General features: G+C 40.1%; 1 protein-coding gene across 4 annotated transcripts in view; it reads left to right on the top strand.

Annotated features, from left to right (window-relative positions):
* The window catches only part of DYM (dymeclin), a 1,075,019-nt gene that overhangs the window by 724,164 nt on the left and 324,997 nt on the right, over nucleotides 1-25,858 (top strand). For all 4 annotated transcript variants that reach the window (XM_029580368.1, XM_029580383.1, XM_029580376.1 and 1 more), the window contains exon 14: nucleotides 23,281-23,383. In XM_029580368.1, the coding sequence (XP_029436228.1) occupies nucleotides 23,281-23,383 (103 nt within the window). The remainder of the gene's footprint in view (nucleotides 1-23,280; nucleotides 23,384-25,858) is intronic.

Below are 25,858 nucleotides of genomic sequence, written 5' to 3'. Positions count from 1 at the left end.
AAAATTAAGGGAGGCAGAAATGGCAATTAGATGAGCAAAGGCCAAGAGGAGAGCACCGCTGAATCGATTAAAGGAGGAGATAAAACCTTCTTTAGATATGAGAGAAATATAGAAACCAAAGAAGGGAATAGGTAAGATAAAGGGAGAAAGTGTGATTTGCAAAAAGGATGATCAGCAGAAAGATCTTTGTATAGAAAAAAAGAGGGATAGCATAGCTGGATTCCTGGTCTGATGTCTTAAAGCCTGATTGACCAATCGGCTTTTGAACAGATTGCCAAGCAACGGGGCAATCACACTGCCAGCCAGTGGCTCAAAGCTATAATATTGCTTTTCTTTGAGCTACTGAAAGAAACTTCACATACAAACACACACGCGAATTATTAAATACTCAACACCAGACCCTCATGTTGCATCCGTAGGTCTTCGACGGCTTCGCCCCGCCTACCTCTCTCTACTTTCGGCTCCTCCCACTCACCTTGGATTGATGGCCGCCATGGCGTCTGCTTGCCGTTCTCTCCGGCATCCCCGGAGCGGCTTTGGTGCTGCCTCCCGCCATTCTTCAAGGTACCTCTAGGGCGCACAAGCCGCCCTCATCTTTAACTCTATGTTGGTGCGAACCTCAGGGGCGTCCCCCTGTTCTGACGTCACGACTTCCGTGTATATCTGCCTACAGTATTTGCTTGCTGGTTGAGTTAGCAACAGGATACTTACAGATGGGATTCGCTCTCCCGTTCCTAAGCTACTCTGCCACTCCAGCGCTATCTGGAACTCTTACTATCCTTCGGGGTCTCTAATGGGGTACCTGCTCCTCAGGGGCCTCTTTGCTTCTTTCAGGTGCTATCAGGAAACTGGTACTCGCTCCTCGAGGGCCCATGTTCCCTGTGTCACTGCCTGCAACCTCTACCTTTCTACGTGGAAGAACTACCTTAAAGTTACCATCTGTGAGTACAGAAACCATCTCTTTCCACAGTACTGCTTCACTGGAACCAGGTACTCGCTCCTCGAGGGCCTGCTCTCTGCTCTGGTGCCAGACCTCTCATCTAGTGGAATCTCTGCTACTGCTAAGTGAGTACAAAGCTACAGAGTCTCTCTGCTCTAAGGGATCAGGTACTCGCTCCTCGAGGGCCTGCTCTCCCTGCCTCGGAGCTTCTCCTATTTCTACATTGGGACTCTGAATGTTATTCTTATTGTGAGCTCATAACTCTGTCTCTTTCCACTACAGCACTGCCTTGCAGAGGATTCGCTGTTCCAGCGTTCTGTGAGAGACGCGCCCAGCCGTCTCTACAACCACTACTCACTACTGCCACCTCTGTTGGTTCCATGTACTGTTTAAATAAAGATTCAGTTCTGTGTTTGTGTGTCCAGAATCTAGCCTGACACCGTGATCCCTCACGGGACTGCACCCTGTGGGTGTGGTCAGCTGCTACAGTGTCCAAGGATCCACCGAAACACTATTAACCATAACACCTCATATGTTGATAAGAAGATGAAAAAGAACAGCAGCCCAGAGAGATGAGAATTCCAGTCATAGCTCTGATGGGCACAGTCAGAAATGGGATACAAAGCCAATTCAGGGTTTACTGTTAAGCAAGTCAGTCTAGCTTTGCTTTGATCTGAGTCTCCTCAGGACTGAATCCTCAGCTTTGACTTGAAAGGTAAGGATGGAACTGGTCTCTGCCACTCTGGTTCAGAGGTAGATTCAATCAAATCCTAATCATCTCACCGAGCCATAATAACATTGGAACAAGATTGGAAAGATTTATTCCATAAAGTATACAAACTTTCCAGTGGAATTCTTTACCTCAACAATTGACATGTACGTCTCTCATCCTTCTCCCCAATGAAGTGTTTGGCACAGGGGAGTACAAGGTGATGTATTTCTTCCCTGGCAAATCCACACCCCTGACTCCACCCCCATGCAGATCTTTCTCTCCACTTCTACTCCTTCATTCTCCTCTTCTCCCCTCTGCCCTCTAGTTCTACTCTTCTACTTGCCTATCCTCCTGGTGAAATGCTTTCTTTCCTCCTGGCTCCAATGTGCACCGAAGACACAGTCTCATCCTGCCAGGTAACGACTGACTGGCAACTGTGGCCACACAGAAAGGAGGCAAAGAGAAGGGAGGAATGGAAAAGAGGAGGGGGCAGCAGTTGTCTTAAGCTACTCAGGCCTGGAGAGCCCTGCTGGGTGCACTAATTGAGCCCTTGGCTCCTTCCTCTTATCTATGGCTGGCAGGGCCTGGGCAGCCTTGTCAGTCAACTATTCCATCTGTGGCTACTCCCATTCGCCTTCAGCTTGTGAGGACTGGCTCCTCTTCATTTTCTTTGGTTGACAAGGTCTGGGGAACCCTGGCAGCCTTACTAATCCTCCTCCCAACTCTTTCAGACTCATCTTTTATCTGATCTTACGTGGGTACCTTTTCTGTTATCCGTGCAACGTTTCACTGCCAAGAAAGCTGCCCACCTAAGTTCCAGCACATGCATGCTTGAAAAATTATAGATAGACAAAAGATCAAGCACATAAGGCATGCCTGTAGTACTTAGTGTAAAGAACATCTCAAAAGAAATCCCTTCAGCCTCATCAGCTTACGCGTGGCAATATATTTTGATATCTTTTATTGGCCCAAGATAAAAATTGTCATAATTTTCAAATAATTCCGTTTTCTCTGAAATAAAGACTACTGGAATTTTATCCATTTCTGTAAGAAACCTTAGAGCTTGATTCATCCAAATTTGTGACTCAGGAAAATTTTCAGCTGAAAAATATTCAGTGACCTCGGTGAATAAAAATCACACTTATTTTAATAATTTTATTCTCCTAAGCCTTTAATACTGTTGCATCAAAACTTTTATTGTTGCAATATATGTATTTACCATAAACAAGTTATATCTGTACCACATTTCTAAATGATTTCATGTCTTTTCATTTCAGGTAATGGGAAGTGTGGTAGTTTTTTGTAGGGTTAAGATGATGTACACACTCACACAAATACATCATATTGAACACTAATGTGAACTCTAGTGCAAATAAGTATTAAACATACCAAACTACATACAAAACATTTTTATATTTATCAAAAATACTTTTACAATAAAAATAACTTGGAGCATAAACAAACATTATAAAAAGGTTTTTCACAAATTCTTTTTAATAAAATCTAAATCCACATACCCTCTCAAGGGTTCTTCTAAAAGACGTTTTGAAAATGTTATTTAACACACCATGAATATGAGATCCACACAAACCTTGCAAATAGTGTGCAATGTTCTAATAGCTTTCATTCAAAACGCTAACGTGTTCCCCACAGTACAATTCTTTGTTTCCCAACAAAAGGCCTTCATTTTGCCTGTCTGCCGTCGTCAGGAGGAAGAGACTTCACAATAACAGATTCCAAAATGAAAAGACTCCAAGACCTTTAGTGTCCATGGCACTACCTCTGCACTCTAAATGACATAAGAGAATGTCTTCGGCTTCTGCTCATTTTGGTTTCCAGGGAGAAGAGTTTGGAATGGGAAGACTGAGAATACAATTGAGAAATAATAGATGGGCACACTTTATTTGTGTGAGTCTTGCCTTAATAACTTTTGAGGTACATATCCAGTGGCCGTCGAGCAACAAAGTTAACTAAATAACTTTAAGCGGTTAACTTTACCATGATTTTCAATGGCGCATATCTGAGTTTAAAAGCCATTGAATATACCCCAATAAAACTATCTGGTCAACTTTAGGATTGCTGTTTCTCCTGATCAAACTTGTCCAGGTATCGTTTGCTGGACAGCGCTGAATATCAGCATACGCCTTCAACCCCACCTGTTCTTTTGTAGATACATTTTGTCCAGACAAAATTTACCTCTCAACCCACTGAATGAGTGGGGAGTGGAGAGAGATTTAAAAACAAAAAAGTTGACCGAGTAAATCTCAAAATTATCTGGACAAAGCTTTTGAGTGTTGACCTCCCTGTTTTGTGCCCCAACCACACCAAATTTTTAGGACCTGTAAGGAGGGACATGAGAGTTCTCTTAAGGCTGTGTTTTTCCACATCTATGCATATGTGCAGACTGCCCATGACATCCCAGAAAGTAGGCGGCATTAGTTCTGAGTGGAACTTCTATTGTTTTATCCTCTTAGTTCCCCAGTCAGGTTTTTGACCATTTTAAAACTTTCTTTTTCTTCATTCTGCTGACATTCATCGTTCATCCCTCCCTCTCCTCAGTTCTTCAGTGGAAAACAGGCCTGTTGGCCAGGCCACTGATCAGTCTTTCTCTTCTTTTCATTTTGAATTGCAGTTTTACTCTCCATGTCAGAGAAGCAGACAAGTGGCTTTAAATTATTTTCCAGTACGCACGAAAGAGATCCACCTCTGACTATCATAGAGCATGCTGCATATGTCTTGGCTAAAACCACAAGATGGATGGCTATGAAACGTGCTCCTGGATATCACCTAGAGTGGTTAAGCCTTAAACAAAAGACTTTGTGCTTTCCTTGCCTGTGAACTTAAGCTAAGTTCCAAGAATCTGGCCTTGAAGACCCAACCCACAGCTCAGAAAGCCAATCATGGCTTGTGATTGGTTATCCACTCTAGAATCATAAGCCTAAAATCTTGGCCCTTATTTGGAGGCAAAATTATCTGAATGCTAAGTTACAGTCCTATATAGTTTGTTACATATTGCTACATAGTTGAATATTTGCATATCATTTTGGAAGAAGCTACAGAATTTGATGATTTCACTTGAGATAAATTTAATTTTACACCTTTATGGAAAAAGGTGAAGAGTGTGCAAAACATCTAGATTGGATAACCTACAGTATTTTTGAGAGGGCATCAAGAGCCTCTGCGGTGGCTCACTTACTGGCGGACTCTCATGGATTGAAATTCGTGCTTTCAAGAACTTGGATACAGTATGAAGAGGAACAGGACATTTTCTGTGGATTGCTTGAAGAGGAGGGTGACTGCATTGATGTCTAAATAAAAGTATTTTATGCCAATATGCAGTCCACATTGGTGGTTGTAAGAATGATCACAGAGTGCTGGTTCTTCTCATCTGTTTCCTCTGACTGATGATATTGCTGCTTAGCAAATGTATATTTAAAAATAATTGTTCTGAAAAGGCTTATTTAATCTTTATGTATTTAATTTTATGATGTATCTGAGGAAGGATTTATTTGACCCCAGTAGACCTGGCAATTAAGTGACAAAATGCACAATTTCTCTAACCAGGATGAGTACCAAAAGGCCTCCCAGATCAGGTTTTGAATATTCTATACAGTATAGTTAATCTTTTGAACAGGGATGTTATCCAGGGGTAAGCCTTTATTGAACAAGCCAGTGTTAAATCTAGATGAGTGTTCAAACTATCAACCAGTATCGAGCTTATGTATCTTGACAAAGCTGCTAGAATCTATTGTGACTACACAATTAAGTATTTTCCTAGAAGGTTCTTGAGGTATGGGTCTGGTGCATTTGGGCTTTTGGTCAGGATTTAGCACAGAACAGTATTTGTTTCCCTTGTGGATAATGTATGGTGCTCCCTCTCCGGAAGTGGGGGCAGGAAATCCTGTTTCCTGGACCTCCTTGATTTGTCAGCAGAGTGATTGAGTGAACTGGGTCTAGAGTGATGGCCTTAAAATAACCTGAAGTGTGTTTGACAGACAGATTGCAGAGTCACATTCTTCTAACCCATAACTCCTTTCTTCTGAAGTCCAACAAGGCTCTCCCCTTTCCCCGTCCTGTTTAATGTATACCTTCGTCTTTTGGGGAATAGTATTGGGAACCTTGGGGGTGAGAGTATATATTTATGCAGATGATATACAAACCTTGATCCTGTGGCAGAACTCTTGACAAGAATTCACTGAGATATTAAATGCTGTTTTTGAGATAATTTCAAAATGGATGTGCATTGTTTGCATGGAAATGGAAATAAGACAAATTTTATGTAGGAAGCAGGTCATTTTCCAGCTCATTTCTCTAATATTGAGATCAGGTCATTCACAGTTGATATGACTATCCAGGTGAGAAGCCTGGATTCAAAATTATCTTTTGCCAATCAGGTGTAAACAGTCTTAATTTTTTCCATTGTGATTGGTTATCCACGCTAGAATCACCCTATCCCGATAGGTGTGTACAATATATATATATATACACAAAAAATCTATCCCAACTTTTCCTTCTTAAACATGCAGAACCTTTATCCTCAAGAAAAATAACCCGGGGATCTTCATGTGTTGAAGACTGCTAAAATCCACTGTTATCAGCATTGCAGTCATACATTTATAATTGTAGGTCTCTCTTTTTTTTTTGTAAATTTTTCCAAGTGCATTAAAATATATTTATAGTATCTTTGTTACAATTATTGCAGCTTCTCAATGGCAATCTGTAAACTTCTTCATGCCCCAACACAGCATCTGTGTTTCGAATCAGTTGTCTTCAGAGGTTTATTACCGCTTCTGCTCACGGGAAGGATGTCTGCACAAAAAGCAAAGCCTTTTAAAGTTACAGCAGCCAATCACAATCTCTCCTACTCAATTATGCTCAGTTAAAATCATAACAAAGTATCTCCTTGTTTAGACCATTCAATTACAGTTCCTCCAATTTAAAAATCAAATATGGTTCATGGCAGTGTAATAGAGAATCTCTATAATTTCCCTGCCATCTTACTGAGATATTCTAGTCAATTGTTCATTTCAGATCCTGAAAACACTTGCTTTAGTTAAACAGATCTGTCCTTTTCTGCAAGACCAAGACCGAAGAATGGTCATTCAGGCAGTGGCTTTGTAGCATATTGATTACTGCAACTCCATTTATGTCAGGCTCCCAAAAGATGATCGGCTCGCTTACAAATATTGCAGAATGCAGCTGCTAGATTAATTGGCAGCCATCACTGGAAAAGAGCTTCCCTTTTGTTGAAAGGTTTACATTGGTTGCCACTATCCTCTTGAGTCCACTTTAAAATTATAATGCTGGTTTTCCATCCAAACCCTAGTTGAGATCGGTCCTACTTATTTATCAGATAAAATTAAGCATTATATTCCAGGCAGGACTTTGCATGCTAGCCGAGAGCATAAGAGATTTTAGCAGTTAAGATTTATTTATTTATTTATTTATTTTATATACCGACGTTCGATCGAGATATCACATCGGTTTCCAGATAACTAAAAGAATAGGGTAGTAACAGCCCTATTTTACATTATAACATTGTAATAAATATAATAAATTATAACATTGTAATAAAATATAACGAATTGTAACAGAAATAACAGGATTACATGGAACATTTGATATAGTATATAACATATGTACATAAATGACTTGTTGATGAGGATATTTTAAGGTTAAGGTTGGCAAGGAGGGTTGAAAGGGGGAAGGGGGGGGGATAGGTGGGAGGAAGGTGGTGCAAGGGAGGGAAGATGGTGGTGCGAGATGCTTGTGTAGGGGGCGTGGTGTGTTGCAGTTGCATTTGGTTACTAAGATTAGAACTAGGGTACACTGTTTTTCAGAAGTTTCCCCAAGTTTGTGAAATGCTGACTCGCAAACATTGAAAAATTTGACAGGTTATCTGATATTTCATGAATGTTTGAAAGCATAGCATTTTTAGTTAATTAGATGGCCAGCAATTATGGATTAAGATTCCTCTTTGGGAATCAGTTCAGATCAGCCCAATTGGATGGGGATATAGTAGAGGCTAGTTGGTGATGGAGTTTGCTTTTTAAGGGCTGATGCAATAAAGTGCATTCAGCCTAGCACACAGTTTAACAAGTGATTGATTGGATGCGTATCTTGGATGTGCAAGGCTAACACATGTTCAAACTCACGTGTAGATAATAGTGCTCATCACATGCAAATGCCATATAGATGAGGCTATTAACTATTACCCCCCTGATTCAGAAAATCGCCACTCGGCTAAAGCACCCTTTATAACATAGCAAATTTAACGCCAGCCCCAGAGATGGCGTTAAGTCAACCCGTGAGTGCAGGGCTCAGTTAAAAACCGAAACAATTCTGCTTTCTGTGGTTCCAATTTAAAGCCTTTCATATTCTGTGGATTTGGCGTGTTTCAATGATAAACTGTCAAGAATTCATCACTTTTACTATTTTTCCTTAAATCATGAAACTCCTTACTTTAATTTTTCTGCTGGCCATTCCATTGTGTCCTCTTTCAAATGACCTTGGATCAGACAGCTTATGAATTCTGAAATGGTGGGGTAAAACGGACGTTCGTATTGAGCGTCTGTTTTTCCTAATCCATGCACAGCCACATATTCTGGGCACCTGATGCTCGGAGCGCTAGGGACACACAATTTCCCCAGCACGTCCTCTCTAGCATGGCAGCTCATTTGATTATTGCATCAGGCATCCAGGAGAGGTGGTTGTGCACACTTTTGTAAAACGGCGCTCAATATCAGCACCCATTTTACCGCGCGGTTTTATTGCATTGGCCCCTTAATGTTGAGGGAATTATATTTTAATTTGATAAATAATTTCAGATTGTTTTAACTGATGCATTTATATTTTTGTATGTTGGGGTTTATTGCTATCTGCTGGGTTTTATTGGGAATGGTTGATTTTTATTATTGGCTGTTTAGAAAATACAATATGCCATACTGGGTCAGACCAAGGATTCATCAAGCGCAGTATCCTGTTTAAACAGTGGCCAATCCAAGTCACAAGTACCTGGCTAGTACCCAACATTAAGTACATCCCAAGGTACTAAAGCTGGTAACAAGCAATGGCAATTCCTTATTGATTAATAGTAGTTTTGATACTGCAATTTAAGCATGTAAAATGGAATATAAATGTGTATATTAAAATTAAATTTCCAATTGCGTAGCAGACTGAATCTTCTTTTGGGTTTTTTGAGGGTCTGGCAGTTTCCTCCTACTGTTTTAGAGCTAGGAGCGGGTCCTGGGATCCAGCACCATGAGTTTTCATTGTGGAACTGCCTGGGGTTTTTGTCCCTTATTTTATTTTTCCTCCTCATTCACTTAGCCCAGTCGTTGCATTGACTGTTCTTGACCAAGAACTTGGCATCAGTGTTCCTTCCTGAAGAATATAGTCATGGGCCCTAAGTCCATCTACTAAGTGTTGCCCTTGTGCGATGACTAGGTCTCCCTCTCCCAATGGTGTGAATAATACTTTCACAGCATCCCCTCCCCAGCCTGCCCAAGGAGTAGAAAAGCTGATAGGAGAATGAAGCCCAGATCCTCTGCATGGCAGTGCATGCTAGCATTAGAAAAAAATAACCTGCCCAGCATCTGCTAAGCGAGAGCAGTAGAAGGTAAGGCTGTATCCACTGACAGCATAAAGAATTTTGAGGTGGTCCTAAGTGGTGATGGGGTTATTTTTATAGCATTTACACACAATCTCCTAACACATGTAAACCATAGGGCAAATATACTCTTGATTCATTGGTTATTTTTATTGCTACATTGAGAATGGAGGACTTCTATTTTTCCTATATTGGAGGAGGGGATCAGGTATGGAGAAGGGGTTTTTTTGTTTTGGTTTTTTTTTGGTACATCAGAGGCGGGAGAGGGATTAGAGGGTAGGGGGACACTTTTTTATATGTACCTGGGGGAAGATCAATGACATGACCTTTTTCTCAGTAGTAAACAATCTAGTTTACTAATAGTTTAACACCAACCCCTGACAGAAGCGCTAACCTTTAAGTGCTCAAAAAAACCCCAAAACTTTATATTTAGCTGCTGTTCTGTGGTCCTTTATAAATAGCATGCTAATGCAACTATTTAGCATATTTATTAAATTGTGTTCCACTACTTCCAAATTATATATCTGTCCATCATGGATTACATACAACAAACATAATCACATAAAATAAACTGCTTCTTAAACAATAACAATAAAGCTATAACATATTTAAAAGAAAAAATACATAATTACAATTCTTCAGCCATATGTGGGTGTATTATTAATATTTAATTCCAATAAAACTCACAAGGTGTACTAACACAATGTAAATCATTTAAGAAAAGACTTCTGATTTCAAAAGAATCTGATTGAGGTCTGTTGACGCATGGAGTGATCCTTGAAATGTGATAAATTGAAAGGGTTTTTTTTTCCTGTGATGGCAGCTTAAATGGCTTTATTTTGTGGGAGTGCTGTCTGAGGTTTTCCCTTTTACATTGCTAAATATTTACTACTGGTATTAAAAAATTTATGGGTGAATTTTAAAAGCCCAGAACATGCCAAAGATATGCACAGAAGTCAGATCGGTGCGCAATGCACGGATTTTAAAAGGCTCCATGTTCACACGTATCTCCTGGCATGCGCAACAAAAAAACGTTTGCTGAAAATGGGGCAGGGCATGGGCATTCTAGGATTTATGAATGAAATCAGCGTGTAAATTAAGGGATGGATTTTCAAAGGATTACGCACGTAACCCCGAAAATCCGCTCTTCTGCGCGCAAGCGCCGGGACGCACATATGTTCCGGGGCTCGAAAAAAGGGGTGGGGCCTGGGTGGTACGGGGCGGGGGCATGGCCAGAGGGCTCAGAAGGCCCTCTAGGCTGGGGAATCATGCGCCGGCACTTGGCCAGCGCGCGCAACCTATACCTGCCCAGAGGCAGGCGCAACTTATTGAACAAAGGTAAGGGGGGGGGTTAGATAGGGCTGGGGGAGCGGAAGGAAAGTTCCCTCCGAGGCCGCTCTGATTTCGGAGTGGCCTCGGAGGGAACGGGGAAAGCCATCGGGGCTCCCCTAGGGCTCGACATGCACAAGTGTGCGCCCCCTTGCACGGGCCGACCCCGGATTTTATAACATGCGTGCGGCTGCGCGCATGTTATAAAATCAGGCATAGATTTGTGCGCGTCTGGTTACGCGCAGAAATCTATGCCCGCACATATGTTAGAAAACCTGGCCCACAGGGCACAAGTGTGCACCGTGGTCCCCTACTGTGTAACTTTACTTCTGTTGTGGATGGTGTATAAGTCCTAAAACAAAAAAAAGGCTTGTCAGCAGGTTTTTAAGGGTCGGGCTAACGGTAAAAAAAACAAACAAAAAACCCAAACCCACCCTAACCCTTCAAATTTAATTCATTGCAACCCCCCCCCCCCCACACACACACACACACACACACACACTCTTCTGACCCCCCCCAAAACTTGCTGAAATTCCCCGGTGGTCCAGCGGGGTCCCGAGAGCGATCTCCCGCTCTTGGGCCATCGGCTGCCAGTAATCAAAATGGCACCGATGGCCCTTAGTATGTGACAGGGGCTATTGATGCCATTGGTCGGTACCTGTCAAATGATAGGAGCAATGGATGGCCCGCGCCCGGCCGTCCATTGCTCCTACCATGTGACAAGGACCAACCAATAGCACCTGTCACATGGTAAGGGCAAAGGGCCATTGGCGCCATTTTGATTACTGGCAGCCGACGGCCCAAGAGCGGGAGATCACTCCCGGGACCCCCACTGGACCACCGGGGAATTTTGGCAAATTTTTTGGGGGGTCAGGAAGGTGGGGGGGTTGCAATGAATTAAATTTGAAGGGTTAGGGTGGGTTTGGGGGGGTTTTGTTTGTTTTTTACAACCCCCCGGGTTCCTCCAGGGACTGTCAGTAAGTCATGGGGGGGGTTGCAATGAATTAAATTTGAATGATTGGGGGTGGGTTTGGGTTTTTTTTTCCTTTGTTTTTTTTTACAACCACCTCCTGAATGGCCCCCACCCAGGTTTCGGGCCCCCCCTAGGGACTTGTGAAAAGTCTTGGGGGGGGGTTGCAATGAATTACATTTGAAGGGTTGGGATGGGTTTCGTTTTTTTTGGGATTGGTTTTTGTTTTTTACAACCCCCCCCCCCCCGGGTTTCGGGCTTCGTTTCGGGGGGGGGGGGCAGATGAAATAAAATTGGCCGGAACCGCAAGAAAACGAAATTTCCCACAGCTGGCCGATAATCTGATTGGTGAATGAAAGAGGAGGCGGTCGTAGCCTTGTCCCTCATTCACCAATCATGGAAAAAAAAATAAGACATCCCCTGAAAATAAGCCCTAACCGGTTTTTTGGCACTAAAAAAGAATATAGGACCTGTCTTATTTTCGGAGAAACACGGTATATATAAAAATAATGAAAAACGTTATAAAGAAAAAAAGATTTAAAGTAAGAATTTGAAAACTCTACATAAAAAAACTGAATGGTTTTTGGTGTTTAGTTTGATTTAGAATGTGCTGATATTTAACAAATTGGTGTATTAGCTAAACAGTGTCTTTCCTAAGTTGGGGGCCTTTGCTCATAGTGTGTTAATTTAATACAGCTTTAGTATATTAACAACTATGTGAGTTAGCATTACATAGTGTTTTCCATTGTACCTGAGGACTGGAGGGTGGCCAATGTAACCCCAATATTTAAAAAAGGCTCCAGGGGTGATCTGGGTAACTATAGACCAGTGAGCCTGACTTCAGTACCGGGAAAAATAGTGGAAACTATTCTCAAGATCAAAATCATAAAGCATATAGAAAGACATAATTTAATGGAACACAGTCAACATGGATTTACCCGAGGGAAGTCCAAATCTGCTTCATTTTGTTTTGAAGGGGTTAATAAACATGTGGATAAAGGTGAAGATGTAGTGTATTTGGATTTTCAGAAGGTGTTTGACAAAGTCCTCATGAGAGGCTTCTAAGAAAACTAAAAAGTCATGGGATAGGAGGCGATGTCCTTTCGTGGATTACAAACTGGTTAAAAGACAGGAAACAGAGAGTAGGATTAAATGGTCAATTTTTTCAGTGGAAAAGGGTAAACAGTGGAGTGCCTTAGGGATCTGTACTTGGACCGGTGCTTTACAATATATATATATATATATATATAAATGATCTGGAAAGGAATACGGCGAGTGAGGTTATCAAATTTGCGCATTATACAAAATTATTCAGAGTATTTAAATCACAAGTGGACTGTGATACATTACAGGAGGACCTTGCAAGACTGGAAGATTGGGCATCCAAATGGCAGATGAAATTTAATGTGGCCAAGTGCAAGGTGTTGCCTATAGGGAAAAATAACCCTTGCTGTAGTTACACAATGTTAGGTTCCATAATCGGAGCTACCACCCAGGAAAAAGATCTAGGCATCATAGTGGATAATATTTTAAATCATTGGCTCAGTGTGCTGCAGCAGTCAAAAAGCAAACAGAATGTTAGGAATTATTAGGAAGGAAATGGTTAATAAAACTGAAAAAGTCATAATGCCTCTATCGCTCCATGGTGAGACCGCACCTTGAATATTGTGTACAATTCTGGTTGCCGCATCTCAAAAAAGATATTTTGTGATGGAGAAGGTACAGAGAAGGACAACCAAAATGATAAAGGGGATGGAACAGCTCCCTTATGAGGAAAGGCTGAAGAGGTTAGGGATGTTCAGCTTGGGGAAGAGACGGCTGAAGGGGGATATGATAGAGGTCTTTAAGATCATGAGAGGTCTTGAACGAGTAGATGTGACTCGATTATTTACACTTTCGAATAATAGAAGAACTAGGGAGCATTCCATAAGACTAATCGGAGAAATTCTTTTTCACTCAACGCACAATAAAGCTCTGGAATTTGTTGCCAGAGGATGTGGTTAGTGCAGTTAGTGTAGCTGGATTCAAAAAAGGTTTGGATAAGTTCTTGGAGAAGTCCATTAACGGCTATTAATCAAGTTTACTTAGGGAATAGCCACTGCTATTATTTGCATCAGTAGCATGGGATCTTCTTAGTGTTTGGGTAATTGCCAGGTTCTTGTAGCCTGGTTTGGCCTCTGTTGGAAACAGGATGCTGGGCTTGATGGACCCTAGGTCTGACCCAGCATGGCAATTTCTTATGTTCTTATGCTTTGTTCCTGCTACAACCCCAATAACCTATAAAATATATGCCAAGTATTTCAGCAATTTCTTATGACCAAGGGTAGCATGCAGGTGTCAACAAGAGCTAATTCTGGTACTCTCCTTTACTAATTCACTAGTTCTTAGCCTAAAAAAAGTACTTGGCTCATCCTTTCATTTCCAGAGGCTATATATATGTCAAAAACAATATACAAGCAACTGAATTGTAAGGGATGTGGGGTAAAGAAGAAGCATTTTGGACCATCCCAAAAAGAGAAGATAGTGCTTCCATTTTTACTGGTGTGATCTACAGGTCTTCAACCCAAATGGATGAACTGGACAGAGACCTGATCGAGGACATCCAAAAGGTGGGAAAGAAGGGAGAAGTGTTGTTCATTGGAGATTTTAATCTTCCAGGTGTGGATTGGAGCATCCCTTCTGCAGACTCTAGAGAGATAGTGGATGCCCTTCAAGGTGCTGTGCTCAAACAAATGGGAATGGAACCCACGAGGGAGAGTGTGATCCTTGACCTAGTGCAAACTAATGGGATAATGTCTCTGATGTTCGGGTAGGAAACAACATTTGGCCAAATTAAAAGGAGCTATTACAAGGCAATAAATCTATATGATAGGAAAGTAAAGAAGAGGAAAAAGAAACCAATCTGGTTCTCTAAGTAGGCGGCTGAAAAAAGTAAGACAAAAAGAACAGCATTCAAGAAGTATAAAGGATCCCAAAAAAAGGAACACAGAATCTGTTAAAACTGAGGGAGACGAAGGAAGAAATCAGGAAAGCAAAAAGTCAGGCAGAAGAAAGGATTGCCAAAGCGGTAATGAGAGGAGACAAAACATTTTTCAGATATTTCAGAGAAAGAAGTGAGGCCCAAAGTGGTATAGTGAAATTGAAAGGTGACAAGGAGCCCTGTATGGAGAGAGATGAAGAAATGGCTGAAATCTTAAATACTTCAGTTCGGTATTCACTAAAGAAAACCCTGGAGAAGGACCATTGTTGGTTGACAAGACCGTAGATGAAGATGGGGAAGATGAACCTCCATTATCAGAAGAGACTGTATGGGAAGAGCTAGGAAAACTGAAAGGGCACAAGGCCATGGGGCCTTTGAGGTTCATCCCATGATACTGGGAGAGCTCAGAGATGTGCTGGTGGGTCCTCCGCATGATCTGTTTAATAGATCCCTGGAAATGGGAGTGGTGCCGAATCATTGGAGAAGCACAGGGTTGTCCCCCTTCACAAGAGTGGTAGCAGAGAGGAGGCTGGAAACTACAGGCTGGTTAGCCTCATCTATGTGGTGGGAAAATTAATGGAGACTCTGCTGAAGGAAAGGATAGTGAACCAACTACAGTCAGGAAAATTGCTGGACCCGAGGCAGCATGAATTTACTAGGGGAAGGTTCTGTCAGTCAAATCTGATTGATTTTTTTGATTGGGTTAGTAAAACATTAGATCGAGGAAGAGCACTTGATGTGATCTACTTGGATCAGGAAAGCTTTTGATACAGTTCCACATAGGAGGCGTGTGTATAAAATGAGAAGCTTGGGAGTGAGTGCAAGGTGGTGGTGTGGATTACAAACTGATTGACGGATAGAAGACAGCGTATAATGGTAAATGGAAAAACTCTTTACAATGAAAAGATCGAATGGTTAACTTCAGCATTACGTCTTCATATTCCATCAAGAATTATAAGATCAGCAGGTACAGGGATGTTACCCATACCATCTCCTAAAATTGCTTATTTAAACAATGTGAGAGAGAGGGCTATTTCCATTGCCGGACCCCAACTGTGGAACTCTCTACCGCAGGAATTAAGGATGGAATCCATCATTAAAATATTTAAAAAGGCTTTTAAAACATGGCTATTCGAACAAGCCTTCCAAGAATGTCAATTAATATGATTTTATACCTCTTTTAATATTTATATTTTGATTTACCTTTTATCTTATTTTTGCTTTTACTGTTCTGTATCAACCGTATAATTTTATTAATTATTTTACTATTTTAATTATTTTTATTAGTTTATTATGAAACTCTGTATTTATTTCCTTTCATTTAATTTTGGAAACACAAATATTTTTAAATGAATATTTAACTGATGTAAACCGTTATGATATGTCCTCATGAAACATCGGTATATAAAAATAAATAAATAAATAATAATAACCTACTCTGAAGAGAGAACAGTGTTAAGCGGAGTGCCAAAAGGATCGGTGTTAGGACCAGTTCTGTTCAGTATCTTTGTGAGCAACATTGCGGAAGGGATAGAAGGTAAAGTTTGTGGATGATACGAAGATCTGCAACAGAGTAGACACCCTGGAAGGAGAAGAGGGAATGAGACATGATTTAAGGAAGCTTGACAGTGATCGAAGAAAGGGCAACTGGGATTAAATGCCAAGAAATGCAGAGTCATGCGTCAGGGGTGTGAAAATCCAAAAGAGCTGTATGTGATAGGCGGGTGAAAGGCTGTGCATGGACCAAGAGAGACACTTTGGGGTGATAGGGTCTAGCAGTCTAAAAACACTGAAGCAGTGTGACTAGGTGATAGCTAAAACCAGAAGACTGCTGGGCTGCAAAGAGAGAGTAAGGAAAAAGGTGATAATCCTCTTGTATAGGTCCTTGGTGAGACCTCACCTGGAGTACTGTACTGTGTTCAGTTCTGGAGACCTTATCTCAAAAGGGACAAAGACAGGATGGAATCGGTCCAGAGAAGGGCGAAGAAAATGGTGGGGAGTCTCCATTAAATGACTCATGAGAACTTGAAGGACCTAAATATGTTTACCCTGGAAGAGAGGAGGTGCAGGGGAGATATGATACAGACTTTCAGATACCTAAAAGGTTTAATGATGCACAATCAACAAACCTTTTCCGTTGGAAAGAAATCAATAGAACTAGTGGTCACGAAATGAAACTCCAGGAAGGATGACTCAGAACCAACATCAGGAAATATTTCTTCACAGAAAGGGTGGTGGATGCCTGGAATGCCTTTCCAGAGGAGGTGGTGAAGAGAAAAGTGAAAGAATTCAAAGGGGAATGGGATAAACACTACAGATCCCTAAAGGCTAGAATGAAATGAAGAAAAAAGTGCATGGGGGTAACTTGCTGGTGCGGTGGGTACTACCCTTAACCAATAAGCCTTCATACTGTTGATGCAACTCCATCATTGCTCTCTGCTTCAACGGCAGGGGGAAAAGGGGAATTGGATTCAGACTGCAACCAATGAAGGCCCTAACTTTTACAGTCTGAGGAACAGATAAGTATGTTGTGACCTGTACGCTGCAGTGGGTGCTGCCGTTGGCTTGCTGAGCAGACTGGATGGACCATTTGGTCTTTTTCTGCCGTCATGTCTGGTTATCTGTTTCTATATATGTGCTTTAGTAGCACTCAGTTCTAGCCAGCTTGAAGAGAAAGATCCTGAGCTAGGAATTAAACCCTGGGAACTCATTTGGCAGTTAAAACCACCAACCAGAGAAGCATGATGCCAATGGTTTGGAGTGTGACTTATAAGTCAGGCCATTTGTGCAGGGGTTTATTTGGAAAACCTGCTGTACATTCTCATACCTTAAGATCGCTTCAAGTTCATTTTTAATGACATATAGTGATTTTCCTGATTCCACAAAACCCACAAATAGTATATATTAAGCTGACTGTCTCCAATGAACAAATCTTTTGGCATAAAGATTTGTTTGTCTTGTCTGCCATCTCCTTACTTTATGTATCATCGTATCACTTAATGCTGTAATGGATTTTTTAAATCCTTTGATACACAATATTAACCAGTTACTGAACACTACTGTGCTTATAAAGATAGATTTTTGAGGGAAAACAGATTGCCTTTCTATTAGTTCTTGATAAGTTTTGAAATATTGTGCCTTGTTTGAATGTTAGTTATTGAGGTGTACTCAAAATTAATCTTGATTTTTGACCTTCTATATAACTCTAATGTTTCTTAGATATTTATTGTCAGAGTGCTTCTGATCATTATGTAAATCTTCTCACTTGACAGGTATGCTGGTTTGAAGATTTAGGTTTAAGGGTTAGCTCAATTATCCAGTGGTCTGTGCTCTAATATATCAAGTGGGAGTCTTGAGTTCATCTCCTGGCTCAAGCTCCGACTTAATTCTCATAATCTCTGGAACTAGAAGTGTTATAGTCACTAGTGAAAGGGAATAACAAATACTGGTTTTAGTGTGTGTGTGTGCTCAAAGAACAGTATTGAAGGTAATTTTTAAAGGATTAATAGCATGATGCATGGTTACTGAAGCTCTCTACAGTACTTGGTCTGTATATGGATTCCCTGTTGAAATTTACTTTATTAAAGCAAGTTTTCTAGTTTAGTTTTCTATTATAAGTTTATAAATATATGGGGGGTTTTGCTCATATTCTCAGAGTAGGACAATGTTCTTGCTGCTAGGATCTTATTAAAATGTAGAATTATTGGTACCTACAATTAAACTACATTTCTAGTTTACTTTTCTTGGTTATATCCAATATGATTTTTATTTATTAAAAAAATTTAGATTCTGTTGCTCATAACCCAAGTTATCCTCAGTACATTAAATTATGTTAAATATTTTTATTACTGTAAACACGCACCAATATCACACAAAATATCATATTATAAGAAATAGGTATGAATAATACATTTAAAAAATCCTAAAATAAGCCATTATCCATAAAAATAGATCAGAGAGCACAAATGGCACTGTTAGATCTTTTAAAAAGTTTGAGAAAAATATGCCCTCACCTTTTTCAAAATGTTAAATAGCTTCCTTCTAATCATATTTCTACAGAGAGCGCATTCCATAAGATAGGACCAGCAATTGGGAAGATTCTCGAATGGGTATCCATCAACTCACTTTTTTTAAAAGATGACAGATAACTAACATTGGCTTGAAGTGTGCAGTGATCAACTTGGAATATATTTGGTTAACATGACTTAACATAACTAGGCATATTTCTTCTCTGGGCCTTAAACATTTTTTGGTGCATAATTTTTATGCACCAAAAAATAGGCAGCCAATACAAATCTATCAAGATTTGGATCACCTAAACAGCTATCAACAAGGCAGGCAGCAGCATCCTGAATCAGTTGTAGCACATTATCAAATAGGCTAGAAGGCCTAAATAAAGGGAATTGCAATTATCAATGTAAGATTGTCATTGCAAGTGACACCATTCTGAAATCATATTATATTAGTTTTTTGTTGCTGCTACTACTACTAATATTTATCATTTCTAAACTGCTGTTAGACATACACAGCTCTGTACAGATATACATAAAAGACAGTCCCTTCTCTGTGGAGCTTACAACCTAATCATGACAAATGAGTCTATGTGAAGTGTATTTATTGTGGTTAGGATATGAAAGCAGCCTCAAAAAGTTAAGTTTCACCTAGTGAACATGAATTTAATATTTATAATCTTATTATTTGAACTTTATTAATAATGGAACTGGAAAAATGTACACAAGAATCTGAATAGTGGAGAATACTTAAGACAAATATTTTGTTATAAAATTTGCAGGTGATACTGAGGTGGGGAAGTTGCAAGCATCTTGGAGGTCAAGATTAAAATTCAAAATGATTTTGACATTGGGGGATATATTCTCTAGAGTTTGTGTGTGAGAGCATGTGTGAATGACAGGTGCATGTGTGTGTGTACAAAAGCAAGTGTAAGAAAGAGGGGAGTGTGTGTGTACAAGAGAAGGGAGTGTGTGGGAATGAGAGCCTGTATGTGTGTGTGAGAGCCTTTGGGAGTGAAGGCCTCTGTATGAGAGAGAGAAGTATGAGAACATGACCATGAGAGAGGGAGTGTGTGTATGAGAGCATGTGTGTGACAGAGGTAGAATGTGTGTGAGGGTATGTCTGTTTATGAGAAAGACATTACGTGAGAGAGAGAAGGAAGTGTATTAGAGAATGTGTGTATGACAGAGAGAGGAGAAATTTTATGCACCCTGCCACACTTCGCTAATCTAAAACATCTCACGGTAACTGGAATAAAAAATTCCCAGGCATGGAGAGCAGAGACACATTTTTATTACTATTAATTTTAATTATTTTGTCTGCTGTTTGGAAATATTTTGTTGGTGTTTGGTAAATTAAAAAATTGAGTTTTTAATCATTAGACGTTCTGTTCATCAGCTGTTTTGAAATATTCTTTTTATTAGTATAATTTTACTGTTATGTTTGATGTTTTTTATTTCTTGATAGGATTTGATGTTTTATAAGGAATGTTTCTGTTTTTCCATTGTTACACTGCATACAGAGTCTGGCGTCTTGTGTTTTCCAGTTGAGTTTTTTGTCTACACGTTTATATTTCTATTTTATGGTCTCTTCTTCTATATTTGGCGAGGGTTTGTTTGTATTCTGCATGTGTGACTCTGCTACCTTTTGGTTTCTGTATAGGGATCTATATAGCAAACTGACTTGTTCTGTTTTCCTAATCAGAAGTGTACTGGTGTCTTAGGGCCTGGTGTAATATTTGCAGTGTTGCCTTTTTTCATAGATAGGGTTGTTACTGTTTGAGTCTAGCAGTTAAAGTTATGTTGTGGCAGGTTTCCTGTAGGTTGTGAGTACCTTTTTTTTTTGCAGGATTTTGTATTATAATATGTTCCTTCTAGTTTAGGGAGTTTGTGTTGCTGTTACTGAGGTGACACCAGAACTTGATTATTTTTCTATGGTGAATGGTAAGAGGAAATGTTCTAATTCTGCTCTGCACCCTTTGTTGGGGTAGTTTCTCTGAACGCAGGGTACTGTAGAACTTGAGGTGCAGGTTTTATATTGTGAATCTATCCTGTCCAGACCCCCTGACTTCACTCACATATATAAGAATTTTTATTCACGGATGCTCTTGAATAATTTTAGTACTAGTTTTTTAGATGGTTGAAACTGGCCAGGGGTTCTTTGTCACTTAGAAGTTTCCTCTGTCTGGAGATGCCCCTAATGTACATGCCCAGCACCTTTTGATAATAGTGCAAAATATTTGTAGCAATACCTCTTGCTTTATGAGTGGGGTGTTCTGTCTCTGCATGTATGGAATTTAGTAACAGGTAAGTGTGGAGAGAGCTATTGGACCCCCAACAAGATTGATTTAACAGGGTGGTTTCCCTGTGGCTGGTAATTTTCTTTAAAAAGCATAACATTAAAAAAAACATGTTGGGGAGGGGTGGGAAGGCCTATGTGCATCAGACCTCTCTCTACCTCTCTCTTTTAGTGATGTGGGTCTGTCTCAAACATCCCTCCTTCCCCTTCCCCAACAGTCCATCCCAAACAGTCCTCCTCTTCCCCTCCACCAGTCCAGTCCAGCCCTGCCAGTCTCTCTCTCTCTCCACCATCCCATCCCCACCAGACCCTCTCTCTTTAACAGTCCATCCCTGCCCGTCTTTATTTCCCTCCACTCTCTCCTTCTGCCAGTCCTACCTGATCAGTTTGTTCTCCCTTCACCAGTTCATCCCCAGTAGTCTCTCCTTCTGCCAGTCTCTCTCTCTCTCCATCAGTTCACCTTGGTCAGTCTCTCTCTCTTCCTCCACCAGTTCATCTCTACCAGTCTGTCTCTCTTTCCCACCCCACCAACCTGTTTGTCTGTCTCCTTCTCCCCCCCACTACATTGCTCCACCAGTCCATTTCCCCCAGTCGCTCCAGATTCAGACAGATCCAACTTGTGTCTGCCTATAGTTACACTATGTAAGTTAATGAAGAGAAGTACATTCTTACACTTTTACTACTGTGCTTTGCAATTATTATATCAGTAAGCATTATTTAATAAGTTTTATTTATTATGAATGAGTCTGATCTGCATTTAATTATTTCTTTGTTATTACATTAATAACTTTTCTATGTTTGGCATATAACTGCATGTAAAAATTAAAGAGAAGCATGTGGGGATCCATGAAAGTTTTGGAAGTAGAAAAGGGATCCATGCGCCCAAAAAATTTGGGGAAACCCCTGTTTTATTGCTTGTGGGCTTGGTTCTGGGAAACCAAGCTCTACTGCCACCCGCCCATTGTAGCTTTTAAAGGGAAACTTATGAACTGAGATTTTGCTCGCCCAGCTACAGTTCCCATAGCCTACGGTAGTATTTCCTGCAGCTCTCTAACCTGTATGTCTTTAGCAATCGCATCTTCTTGAGGGGGTCTCCCATATCCATTGGCTCTGGGTCTGTCTAAGGATTTTCCAACACTTCCACCTCCATCTCCTCTATGTCTCCCTCTGCCTCGGTTAGGGTTCCTTCCTCTTCCTTCTTCATGCCACCTCCCCCTCTTCTCCCAGCACACCTGGATTTCCTCTCTCCTGTGGTATGTAGTAGACAGATAAAGTAGAGCACAAACTTGAATACAAGTCTTCAATCTAGTACTGATACTAAGAAACATAGCAACATACTGGGATATAGTAACAGGACAGTTGCCTGTAGGGTAGGAAGTAATTCCTGCACTGTATTCAACATTGGTAATCCCATTACTGGAGTGTTGTGTTCTGTGTGGGGAAAAACTGGCGAAAGCAATTAAAAAGATTAGCGGCCTAGAAAATGTTACATGAGGGCTGACTGGATGTATTGAACTTAGAACAGAGAAGAATGGGGGTGACTTGATAGTAGTCTTCAGATACAAAAAGATGTTTCATAATGAGAATGACAAACAATTGCTCTCTAGCTTCACTTAAGGAAAAAAAAATAATGATCTTAAATTGTAGCAGGGGACAGTAGAATTAGACATTAGGAAGAGCTTTTGTGTGTCAAAGCAGTTGGGCACTGGACCAAGCTGCTTAGGTAAAAGATGGAATTGCCTCATTGGAGGCTTTTAAGAGCAGATTAGATAAATGTTTATCTGATGTGAGATAATATAGGTACAGTTCCACCATGTGTTATCTGATTTAGGGATTAGTTCCATATGAACACAGAACCATTCTCCTTCCCTCCACTTATTATTGCATCCCCAAAGAACCCCCCTTTCCTTCTTGATCCCTTTCCAGTCCTTCCCACTGTACACAGAAAGACCTCCAACCTCCTGTTGCTCAGTACAAACGTCTGTTCTGACCTCCGATTCTCAAAAATAAATAACCCCTTCTTGGTCCTCCGCCAAGCCCTGTAGGCCCTGCCAAGGACTCCCATGACCCTCACTTCTCCTCAACAGGATTATCTTCTCATATCTCCTTCCACCTCCATGCTGAATCATAATGGCACCATCCGAGGCATTGTACACTAAGACCTCATACTGTGCCTTGCCACCAGACGATACCATTTTTTATTCAGCGTGGAAAGTGAAATGGTGGCTCTAAAATGAAATATTTCCCTTTTAAATATTTTAGTATACAGCACTTGTTTTTAAAAATCTGATTAACTTGAAGAACCATGAAAAGTGCTGCCTTCCTTTAAGCATATACTGTTACATTTCTGCTTAACGCACTGGAAACTGTGTATGCGTTGTAGTATAAATTTCCATTGTTGTAATGCTGTTCTCTCTTTCATACCCTTTAGTTTGTTTGCATTGTTGTCTAAAAAACACAACAAAGTCCTGGAGCAAGCCACACAGTCCCTTAGAGGATCTCTCAGCTCTGATGACACTCCACTTCCTGATTATGTGAGTATCAAGTTTACTGTTTTCCTGAAGATTTCTCAAAAATAAGAACAGCAGTGGCATCCTAAATCTGCCAGATTAGATCAAGCTCTAGTGACAACCAGGCAACCACCGACACCAGAATTTAGGAACCCCCCGGAGAATGACATCATGTCTGAAACTTACAGAAAATGAAAAAATACACATAGAAATGGCAGCCTAGCCACAGCTATTCATAGAGAAGCCACTTCAGCTGCCACGAGCTTTCAATTTCTAAGCCAGCTGTAGGAAAGCCCAACAAAATGAGCACAAAAAATATTTTTCAGTTACAGCTTTGTTACTAAGAAGTGTTTGAAAAATAATGTATATATGACTGATGCAGCTGCTAAACCTACCAAGTACCCAAATCAGCTCTGCATTTATCTCGATAGTGTGTATGTTCTGAAAGGACGTGGAATTTTGCACTTTTCAACTTTTCTTCTTGCACATTGCCATCCATTTTAGTAATCTGACATTCACATGCTGTAAGAAGTTAGAAATCTCCAGTGGAAAACATTGGTTAATTTTTGACAGTATAGCACAGAAATGTAAAGTAGCAAGCATTCAAATCTCAAAATGCCACATTCAAGTAGTCTTAATATGCAATACGGACTCTCTTCAGTTTGCACTGTTACAGATGTCCCAGTGTACGTTGGTTACAGGGAAGGCCAGGAAGAGAGACAATGGCCCCACGGGCTCAAGTGAAAGCATGCTACTAGCAAAATTCAGAACCCCTTTTAAAAAATATGTTTTATTGAAATATGAATTATGTTTATCAAAGAAAAATTGGCTTGAGGAACAGAATGGAAAAAATACAAAGGAAAAAAATTAAATTATATTGAAGAAAAAAGGAAAACTAAATGTATTATTCCCAATATGTAGACCACAACAATGGAGACAACAAAAGAGAAGCAATAACAAAGAAATAACTTTCTACCTTCTTTCTGTATAACTTCCTACACTTCCAAACACTGCCACTCTACAGACTTACTCTGCAGGAATCTCTCAAGCTGTGCTAGTTCAAAAACCACGTATTTGCAATTATAATCTGACCTTTATAGTGGAATTTTAACACAAAAGAAGCTCTTAGGGATGATACCGTTTGCTTTTGTGAAAGGAATAATTTACACTTTTGTGCATAGACTTAGTTATATTAGGAAAAATGGATAACTTATAACCCAAGAAATTATCTTTTAAATGAAAAAATAATTTTAAAGACCATGGGTTTTTTTTTTATCAGGTTCTAGTGCAAAGGTAAGCTGCAAGGTAGCCCTTGTTAATGCTTCAGCCTGGAATTCCTAAAAAAAAAAAGGTAGCTAAATCTAAATTTGCGAGGAAACGTCAGGTCTCCCTGACTTCATTAGGTTCCTCCATCCCACTTCCACGATTATGAGGCACAGTGTTGATCTTAAGACTCTCATTTAGGCGTCACATGGATACATATACAGTAACACACACAACTGAGGAGTGGGCTGGAAGAGTGACATTTTAAAGTCCTATGTGGCCTCAAGAAAATCTTTTTAAATTGAAAAAATTTAAGTAATACATTCAGGGACAAAAAAGAGGAGAATGGAAATAAAACCAAAACACGAAGCAATATAGCAGTCAGGAAAAATGAAATTTTTATCTCAAATATTTTTTATTATATTATGCTTTTTATTGGGTTAGCAAAATAGCTGTTCCAAACATGAGCTGTTGAGATCACATGCGTAGATCCTTCAAATGTCTAGATTACTACAGAAGAAAGAGAACTGTATGGGCTTGAAATGTCATGCATAACGGTTCGTATTTTGTTGATCGAATTTAAAAGTATCACAGGTGAAAAAAAATCCAGATTTCTCCAGCATGAATACAGCTACTAGAAATTTACACTACAGCTACTTTAGGTGGAATTGATCTAATATTCTTATTGGATTTATTTTTATATAGAAGCTTGTACTGAATAAATTACAGATTTTACTTAGTGTAATGTTAGATAAAAATGTTTTAATGTTGTACATATTTAAAAAAAAAATTTTTGAAGTTTATAATTAGCTTCACTGTAGTTCAGGTGAGAGAAGAAATGTTTATCTAAACTTCATTCTAGACCCAACACCATAGTATGGTTATTCATTGCATTTCTGTATTTTAAGCTTAGTCTTGCATACCTGTCAAAGCTATAAGCATACACACATTCCAGGATACTAAGGGAGCTCTGATAAGTGATGGCATATCCATTGGAGGACCTGTTCAATAGATCCTTGGAAATTGGAGTATGCCACAGGATTGGAGAAGGGCATTTGTGGTCCCACGTCACAAAATTGGTAGTAGGGAGGAGGCTGGAAACTACAGGCCAGTAACTCTCACCTCAGTGAAAAAATTAATAGGAAGGGATAATGAACTACTTACAGTCCAATGGGTTACAGGATCTGAGGCAACATGATTTTATCAGAGGAAGATCCTGTCAAACAAATTTGATTC

Source organism: Rhinatrema bivittatum, chromosome 1 (assembly GCF_901001135.1).
Source record: "Rhinatrema bivittatum chromosome 1, aRhiBiv1.1, whole genome shotgun sequence".
Classification (NCBI taxonomy): Eukaryota; Metazoa; Chordata; class Amphibia; order Gymnophiona; family Rhinatrematidae; genus Rhinatrema; species Rhinatrema bivittatum.
The sequence above is the reverse complement of the archived record's forward strand: the minus strand, read 5'-3'. Positions and strand labels throughout refer to the sequence as shown.